Consider the following 9,720-nt stretch of genomic DNA (forward strand, 5'->3'; position numbering starts at 1 on the left):
AGGACTTTCCTCACCCTGTAACATGATTTCTTCCGAAAGCACTCTTCCCATTCTTTGGGTTTAAAAGAGTAATAATAATAATAATATATATATACTGCTCTTAATTTGTAAAGCTATTAAGAAAGGTTTCCAGATTTCAACGTGGAGAAGAGAAAACGTAAATTAAGAGTACAGGAGTCACAAAGAAAGAAAGGTGGGAGAGTTGCAACATTGCTGACTTTGACGATGGAGAAAGAGGGCCACAAGCCAAGGAATGTGGGCAGCCACGAGAAGCTGAAAAAGACAAAGAAACTGAATCTCCTCTGGAACCCCCAACAAGGAACACGGTCCTGTTGGGACCTTGATTTTAGCTCAGTAAGGTACATGTTGCTCACATAACCCACAGAACTGTAAGAAAATCATTTTGTATTGTTTTAAGCCACTAGGTTTATGGTAATCTTACCACAGCAGGAAAAAACTAATACGTTGCCCTTAAAAAAAAAAAAAGAGAGAGTACAGGGGTCACAAAATTGTATAGCTCCAATCACAGGCAATGTATCTCAATGGGGCAACAGAAAGAACCCAGCCTTTGGGATCAGACAGACAGAACCACTACTATTTAGCTGTCTGATCTTAGAAAAATTATTTAACCTCTCTGAGCCTCAGTTTTCTCAGGTGGTGGAATCAAATCAGTTAAACACTTATCAAGCTCTCATTATGTTCTGGGCTCTGTGACAGGCATTGAGTATATAGCAGTAAATAAAACAGGTGTGGTCTATACCCTCATGAAGATTACGGTCTAGCAGGATCAAACTGAATGAAAAAATGTAATGTCAAAGTCCCTCATAAAGTAGATATTCAAAAAAATGTTTCCTTCCACTTCCAACATCCAATCATTATATACCCTAACGCAGTCAAAAGTAAGGTGACTACGGGCAATTTCATACATAGCAAAATTTTGTTGGGGGCCCAGACACAAATGGATTAGAATATTTCTTCAGCATTATGACTCATGAACCTCAGTTCAGCTTACAGTTCTGATTTAAATCCATGTAACCATGGGTTTCTATTTATGATCAACAATGAACCCTTATTTTGGGGTGGAGTTCAAGGCTTATACAGATACTGCCTCATTTATCCTTTCAGGCAGCTTGTGAAGTGAACCCATTTTACAGATGAGGAAACCAGTGGAAGCAGATTCTTTTATGCTTCTTTCGTTCCCTAATACTAGTCTGCACAGAGGAAGCACTCAGTACATGCTGTTTACGCCGTTGACCTTGCCAGTCACTCAGGAAGGAGAGGTACCCTGAGAGTTAGCAAAGAGAGGCTGAGTCGAGATTGCATTGTAGCGGCTCAGCTTGCCTTCTCCTTCCTCCAGGTGGGTGAGACATGGGCGACTGGAGTTTCCTGGGGAACATCCTGGAGGAGGTGAATGAGCACTCCACGGTCATCGGCCGCGTGTGGCTCACGGTGCTTTTCATCTTCCGGATCCTCATCCTTGGCACGGCCGCGGAGCTCGTGTGGGGGGATGAGCAGTCTGACTTCGTGTGCAACACCCAGCAGCCAGGCTGCGAGAATGTCTGCTACGACGAGGCCTTCCCCATCTCCCACATCCGCCTCTGGGTCCTGCAGATCATCTTCGTCTCCACGCCGTCGCTGGTGTACGTGGGGCACGCGGTGCACCACATCCGCATGGAGGAGAAGCGCAAGGAGCGCGCGGCCGAGGAGCTGTGCCAGCAGTCGCCTGGCAACGGCGGCGGCGAGAGGTCGCCCGTCCCAGCGGACCAGGGCAGCATCAAAAAGGGCAGCAGCAGCAGCAAAGGCACCAAGTTCCGGCTGGAGGGGACCGTGCTGAGGACCTACGTCTGCCACATCATCTTCAAGACCCTCTTTGAAGTGGGCTTCATCGTGGGCCACTACTTCCTGTACGGTTTCCGGATCCTGCCTCTCTATCGCTGCAGCAGGTGGCCCTGCCCGAACGTGGTGGACTGCTTTGTTTCACGGCCCACGGAGAAAACCATCTTCATCCTGTTCATGCTGGCCATGGCCTCTGTGTCCCTCCTCCTCAACATTCTGGAGGTGAGTTACCTGGGCCTGAAGAGAATCCGATCGGCCTTCAAGAAGCCAGTGGAGCAGCCACTGGGGGAGATTCCTGAGAAGTCCCTCCACTCCATTGCTGTCTCCTCCATCCAGAAGGCCAAGGGCTACCAGCTCCTCGAAGAAGAGAAAATCGTGTCCCATTATTTCCCTTTTACTGAGGTTGGGATGGTGGAGGCCAGCCCACTTTCTGCCAAGCCTTTCAGTCAATTCGAGGAGAAGATGGGCACCGGGCCCCTAGGGGACTTGTCCAGGGCCTACCAAGAGACACTGCCTTCCTACGCTCAGGTGGGAGCCCAGGAGGGGGAGGGGGAGGGGGAGGGGGAGGGGCAGCCTGCGGAGGCGGGAGCAGAACCGGAGGTGGAAGCAGAACCAGAGGTGGGAGAGAACAGGCAGGAGGCAGAGAGAGTGAGCACGGAAGGCCAGGAGACCCTGGCCGTGCTGGAGGGGGAGAAAATGGAGACCCCCGAAGTGGGGAAGGAGGTTGAGAAACAAGAGCTGACGCCTGAGAAGGTATCAAAGCAGGGGTTGCCGCCTGAGAAGGCGCCTTCACTGTGTCCGGAGCTGCCTGGGGATGACACCAGACCCCTGAGCAGGCTGAGCAAAGCCAGCAGCCGGGCCAGGTCAGACGATCTAACGGTATGAAGCAGTGCCAAAGGAAAAAAGAAAAGAAAACACCCGAGCTACCCTATGGCAAGATGAAACCTAAGGTTGCCAACATGCTTTGAGTCTTCTGTCCCTCCCCTCACACCCACCCTAGTTGGACAGGCACTGCGGTAGAACCATGCATGCCGTACAATTAGGAAACTGCCTTTCCCGTATATAAAAGGCTATCCAGATGAACCCATTGTCCCGTCAAAGTTCCCAGTCTCATGACTGCCCTGCCCCTCTATGCCACAGGGAATTCTGCTTTCATCCCCATGTCCCCATAGAAATCCTTCCAATCAGAATTGTGATTGTCTCATAGCTTTTCACCAGTCTTGTCTCAAGCTCACAAACTCCGCTGAACTTTTTCACCCCAGCACTTCCCTAGCAGACACCGTGTGACATATATCAGGGATCCCAAACTTAAGGGCCGGTGGTTGAAACTGGTGAAGTGCGCCTGTTCTAATGCCATGGGAGAGCTACGGCTGTGGAATTTGGGAAGCAGAGGGCAAACGGCTGCTCATTTCCAGGCAGCAATCACCAGACAGTGTTACCTGGCCATCTGATTTTTCAAGAGAAGCCAGAAATCCAAACGTTTAAGTGAAGTTTCCCACTTTTTTTTTTTTTTTTTTTTTTTTTTTTTTTTTTTTTGCGGTACGCGGGCCTCTCACTGTTGCGGCCTCTCCCATTGCGGAGCACAGGCTCCGGACGCGCAGGCTCAGCGGCCATGGCTCGCGGGCCCAGCCGCTCCACAGCATGTGGGATCTTCCCGGACCGGGGCACGAACCCGTGTCCCCTGCATCGGCAGGCGGACTCTCAACTACTGTGCCACCAGGGAAGCCCTCCCACATTTTTAATGTTGCCAACTAAATTTTAAATATGCCATGTGGGCCAAAGAAAATGTGTGCAAGCCAAATTTAACCTGTGGGGCACCAATCTGCAAGTCCAGCTTTTACTCATGAGCCCAGCTTTCCTATGGAATTGGTCATATTATTTAGGGTCTCAACTTGTTCCTGTGTCTTCCAAACCTCATTTCACCATTTTGGAGTGTTTGGTTTAAATCATCAGTCTAGGAGATGTCCAGAGTTCTCACTGGCCTTTCTTTTGGGTCACGGTAGCCCCTGGGTTCTGATATAATTACATCCCTTGTATTGGTGGGAATTCTGCACTGGGCGCTCTCAGAAAAGGATAGCAAACCCCATAGCCTCTCTCAGAACTGAAAAGGCTCTGAACGCTGGTCACAGTTTTCTTCCCTGAAGCAAAGGAGGTCCTTTTCTTTCCTGTCGTCTTCCAACATCAGTGCTCAGCCTGAAATCTACACCTCCTTTCATCAGGGGCTGGGAGCAAGCCCAGCTCTGAGCCAGACGATACCTGCCTACTGGCCTGTCTTGAGGAAATTAACCCTCAGGCCTTGCTCAGGCAAAAGACATGTACAAAAAGGACCATCAGAGCGGCACTAGAGAGAGCCTCGTACAAATTGGGAACACAAACAGCGAGGGTCTCAAAGTCTAGCCTCAGGCCAGACTTCATCCCCGGAAGGGACATAAAGGCTTAACAAGGGAACAACAGGGATCTTGAAGGTCTCCTACCCTTTATCCCCCCAACCAACTCTCTTCAAACATAGAGTCCAGTCAGGGAAAATCCTCAGGTATAAGTACATATTTCACACAGGGAGCAATTTACCTAGAGCCAATCAGTTCCCAGAGCAGAGGGAGAAATTGATATCCAAGCTGGTCCATCTAAAACAAAGCTATGCTCCATGGGCTGCAGTGCCAAGGCTAAGATAGGAGGGATAGAAACCACAATTGGGATCTGGACAGGAGATCACCAGGGTACCCAGAAAAAACTGCCTTCATTCTATCTTACCCCCAACCAGCACCATCCCAAAGAATGCAAATCCCTTGTGCTGCCCTGTTTACCACCTTCCTTTTAAGATATTCATTTTAGATATGCTTTTCTAGAGCAAAGCCTCCTCCGAAACTATTCCTCCCCTGTGACAGTATTCCCATTCCTTGGTGCTCCATTCTAAAGCCAAATGGTCTAAAAATGAAATTCATTTTAAGGTATGATTTTTTTTTGTAATTAATCCAGGGAAATTTTACATTTTAAAAGAGAAAGCCTAACTAAATTGTATTTTACCTAGGTTAACCCAAACTAAAATGTATTTTACCTAGGTTAATCCAATCCTTTCAATGAAGGAATGTATCAGGCAATGGACAGTTGAATAGAAGAGGTATATTTGTCTTGTAGACAGGTGACTTTCTGGCTACTACTTGAATCTTCCTTCCCCTTGCAATCAACACTATTCCAGACAGATTTTCTTCAGTATGATGACAGAAGTAACAAAATCCCAGGCCTGAGAACCAGACATCATTGCACTCTCCCTAATGGCTGCACTATTGCTCCTACAGTTTTGCTACTGAAGACCCATTTTAAGAAGTTGTAAACTCAGAGCCTGCAAATAGCTTGATCATTACCAGAATAAAGTGTCTATATCAACTAGGACTTAATCCAAAAAAGAAAAGAAAAAAACTGTGTCTTATTCCAAGTGAAAACTGCTGGTGCTCTTTGGAACCAGGTGTAGAGGTGTAGGTGAAGGCTGCTTGTCTCCTTGTCTTGCCGGGGCCTAAGTGTGTGAGTGTATTTCCTTGAATGAAGCAGCAGCCTGCTTCAGTGTCTGTACCTACCCCACCAGCGGGGAAGTTGCCATTTTCCCTCTCAGTCTTCCCAACAAACGAGGAAGCTTATTTTGGAAGAAACAGACACAGGCATCAAAGGACCAGGACTTTTTTTTTCTATTTCTGCCATTTGGTAGCTGTGTCATCTCTTAACCTCTCTGTACCTCAGTTTTCTGTCCACAAACTAGAGGTGGCGTTTACCACCAACGTACCTCCAGGGGTATCAGAAGGATTAATAAGTTAGCCGCCAAGTCTAGAGCCTGTTGAGTGGTGTCTGAGAGATTCCTCCAGCAGCAGGGAGACTGGGAAGAAGGGCAGGTGGGTAGCTTCTATCTGACTCTCCCAACCTGCCTTGCAGTTATCTGGTGAGAGTTTTTCAATGTGGAATAGACACTCAGGAGATCCATTTTCTCAGAGAAGGCTCAAAACAGAATCTTGACACCATATGATTGGTAGGAACCTATTTGACCTTGAAAAATGACTGGGGACAGATGGGCAATTACTTTCTACCCATGGAAAATGTCGCCTCATGCCTCACCTTAAGCTGCCACACAACTGCTGCCAGGTTCCATTCACAGGCAGTGGTGTGTCTGTGGAGGACCTCACTCTGTACAGCTGGATCCCTCAGTATCTCTTCTGAGGCAAATAATTATGACTGACTCAAGATGGTAATCGCCCCTGGGCTCCATGAAGTCCAAGCTTTAAATCCTAATCCTGGTCCTTCCCCTGTTAGATTAAACCTTTACAGTATGTGGATCTACCAATTTAAAAAAAGCACTGGACAGCATGACATCAAAAGCACAGCTCTCTCCAGAATAAGAGGGCTAATTGCCTAATAGCAGTTATAACACCTCCATCAGGGGAGATCTATGACCAGGAGGGATAGAGTTACTCAAGTTCAGTTAGAAAGTTTCAAACTTGGCTCTGTAATCCCTAGGCCTCATATTTGGGGCATCATAGAAAGGCCTATCTGCTTTTCATCATGACTTTGTTACTTGGCACCCGGAGGAAGCATGCAACACAGAATTGGGCAAATATTCCTGAAGATCAGTGCAACCTGGGGATCAGATTTTCCCACAAAGAACACTGACATTCAAATCAGAAGTGTGGACTGCACCTCTCTGACTCTGGGAACCCCAAGATGTCATTTACCTGCTTGATATGACAATTCTCCTTAGGTTAATTGTGGGTAATAATTTCTGCCCCTCCTCCACAAGATAGATCAAGTAAATTGATATGCAAGAAACACTAGGAGGGGCTTCCCTGGTGGCGCAGTGGTTGAGAGTCCACCTGCCGATGCAGGGGACATGGGTTCGTGCCCCGGTCCGGGAAGATCCCGCATGCCGCAGAGTGGCTGGGCCCGTGAGCCATGGCCGCTGAGCCTGTGCTCCACAACGGGAGAGGCCACAACAGTGAGAGGCCTGCGTACTGCCAAAAAAAAAAAAAGAAAGAAAGAAAAAAGAAACACTAGGAGCATGCTAGAAGAAATAAATGATTTTTTTTTAACTCACTCATTTGGAAATAAAAGGAAAGGGAAGAAGGTGTTATCCAAATCTGTTGTTAAGTCCTTTTTGTAAAATGTATACTGAAGCAATAACAGCCACCACTTTCATAAACTGCACAGATTGTTAACTAAGAGACTGATTAAAAGTGAGCCAGTGAGTAAAGTGAAGGAAGAAAATGGGAGTGGTGGGGGGAGGTCAATTCTTCTGTCGTTTTAAATTCCTGAGAATTATAGTGCAAAAAAAGAAAATCTTTAATCATGCAAGAAATTCATTGCTGAAAGCGGTGCTGCAGGGACTCAGCTTACTAGGGCTCGTGTACAGAGATGCACCAGTCCCTGAGACAGTCTCTGATTCAGGGCAGAAGGGAGTTCATGGAGGCTGAAAGGGCTACATACAGCAGCTCTTTAGTCCAAGACATGGGGAAGGCCTGGGGCGAGACGGGTGTAAACAGCTGCTCTTCCTGAGTTCCTGAGGAGGGTCACTGGGGCATGCCCAGGTAAGAATGAGCATACTAACTACACAGCACCCCCCATCCCCCCACACCTCCTCCTGTCTCCTTCCTCTAACCCTGAGTTACCCCTCTATGCATATTGTGCACAAATGATCACACAACCCAAGGTAGCAAAGTGTAGATGAAAAACGTTTGCCTGGTTGGTTGGAAACTACTCTTAACCATAAATACAGGGGCTTCCCTGGTGGCGCAGTGGTTGAGAGTACGCCTGCCGATGTAGGGGACACGGGTTCGTGCCCCGGTCTGGGAAGATCCCACATGCCGCGGAGCGGCTGGGCCCGCGAGCCATGGCCGCTGAGCCTGCGCGTCCGGAGCCTGTGCTCCGCAACGGGAGAGGCCACAACAGGGAGAGGCCCACGTACCGCAAAAAAAAAAAAACAAAACATAAATACAATCTGTAAAGCGAAGTAGGTGTGTACCTAAAAGTGATAGTGAAATAGGCACGGAGAGCTTTCCTTCTTGTAATTATCATATTACAACTAAATATGTAATTTGGAGAGGAAGGAGAAAAAGGAAATAAAATTCTAGGTTCAGCAGTTAAATAAGAGGAAAGATTTTTATGAAAGACAAGTCATCTCCACTGCCCTAGACATTGCTGCTCCCAAAGCCAGGAGAGAGTGGTACTCCACTGCAGCCAACGAGGTAGCAATGGGATATACTGTGGCCTCCAGCCCCATGCATTCTGGAAGTTCTCCCAGGCAGACAAAGTATATTATGGAAGAATTCATAAAGTCTCCTGGAGGGAAAAGTAGATGGTGTCACTGCCTTTTTCTGCAAATTTTCCATCTATGAAACAGGATTAGTAAAGACTCAGCTAAGAAATATGTTCACAACAAACTTCTTGGGGAAAATCTCTGGCAAAGGCATTATTGGGATCGTGTCCTGAATTCTCCAACCTTCCACATCTTTATGTCAGAGCTAATAGTTACATGTTAGACTGTTACAAAACAATAAAACTAACTTGACTTTTCACCATCTTTGTTTTTTCTTTTGACCTGTCAGCCATGCTACCCTGTGAAGAGCAGTTTCTGGTGTTCTTCCTTTGAAATTAAGGGGTTGAGGGACAAGAGCACTGGGGGACCGGGAGGGGCAGTGATATGCTGGTAAACGTGTAACAACCAGATCTTTCCAGGGTAAAGAGGCCCTGGTTTGTAGTGTTTGCCAATTTCCTTGCTATAAATTCTCCCACCATCACCAATTTCAACCCACCAACATAATGTCACTAGACACAGAGATGAGAAGAGATGTACAGTAGCATAAAATTATAAATATTTCCACCATACAATAGATACAAATAACCTCAAGAGCATAGATAATAGTAAAATAATTAAGAAGTGATTGAACTCTGTGCATTACCTTTGTCTCATTTTTAAGTTTACGTAGTTTAATTGTTAATAATGACTGTACACTTAAAACTGCCTCACAAAATCCCAAGAAATTTAGCAAATGGCTCTTACGAGCCAGTACACGCCAGCTCCAGCACACAGCTGGGTGGAATGGAGGAGAATCTGATTTAGAAAGAACATGAAACTCTCCTTATCAATTGAGGTTTGGTCAGTTTGTCCCCTCTCTTTCTCTACACAAATCTCAGGAAAAATCGAAGTATACTTCTTTGGTGCTTTGGGAAGGGACAAAATAATAGGATTTGTTCTCTTCCATGTCGCTGAGAACTGTAGAAAGAGTTAAAGTTATTCATTACAGATAAAAATAGATAAAATTAGCCTGAGATTAGATTCTGCCTGAGATTTATCATGTCTCTTCTCTGCTTAAAATCCTTCAATGACTCAATTGCTTACCCCGAAATTCTAAATTCCTTAACATGACTTACAAAGCCTTTATAACTGATTGCAACCCACCTAGAGAGGAGGTCTATTTTTAATTGCCCAGAATCTATTCTCCCTTCTTCTATAATAACATCTTCTATTGGGAAATACTCTTCCTCATTTGGATATAGTCTTGGTGGGACTCTTAGTAACGTTTACCCTGACTTCCCGTGGTCAAGAGTCAGGTCTTCTTGTTTGTTTTTATTTTTTGTTTTTTATTTTTAACTCAAATGGGCCAACCATACACTCACTCCCTGGAATGTGAATCTTGAGTGGAGTAACCGAGTGACCGAAACTTGGTTGAGATTCATTTGTCTTGACAGAAGCCCTTAAAGAGACTCACAGTTAGTTCCTGCTTACCTAGATTTCTGGGAGATGCTTAGTTCCTCTTTCTTCAGATGATGGTTCATCGGCCTTCCTTCAGTTCTCTAAGCCAGCCCAGAGTTCCTTTTTTTTTTTTTTAATTTAATGTTGCCAAAATT

At 46.2% G+C, this 9,720-nt stretch overlaps 1 protein-coding gene across 1 annotated transcript; it reads left to right on the forward strand.

The window, feature by feature from the left end:
• Positions 1 to 1,368: 1,368 nt before the first annotated feature.
• Positions 1,369 to 2,721, forward strand: GJA8 (gap junction protein alpha 8). Its single transcript, XM_060007150.1, has one exon. The coding sequence runs from the start codon at positions 1,369 to 1,371 to the stop codon at positions 2,719 to 2,721; it is 1,353 nt and encodes a 450-aa protein (XP_059863133.1).
• The last annotated feature ends 6,999 nt before the right edge of the window (positions 2,722 to 9,720 follow it).

Source organism: Delphinus delphis, chromosome 1 (assembly GCF_949987515.2).
Source record: "Delphinus delphis chromosome 1, mDelDel1.2, whole genome shotgun sequence".
In the NCBI taxonomy this organism is placed as follows: domain Eukaryota; kingdom Metazoa; phylum Chordata; class Mammalia; order Artiodactyla; family Delphinidae; genus Delphinus; species Delphinus delphis.

What these genes read in the sequence shown, in the direction of transcription:
- GJA8 (XM_060007150.1), top strand. Translation starts at nt 1,369, where the DNA reads ATGGGCGACTGGAGTTTCCTGGGGAACATCCTGGAGGAGGTGAATGAG.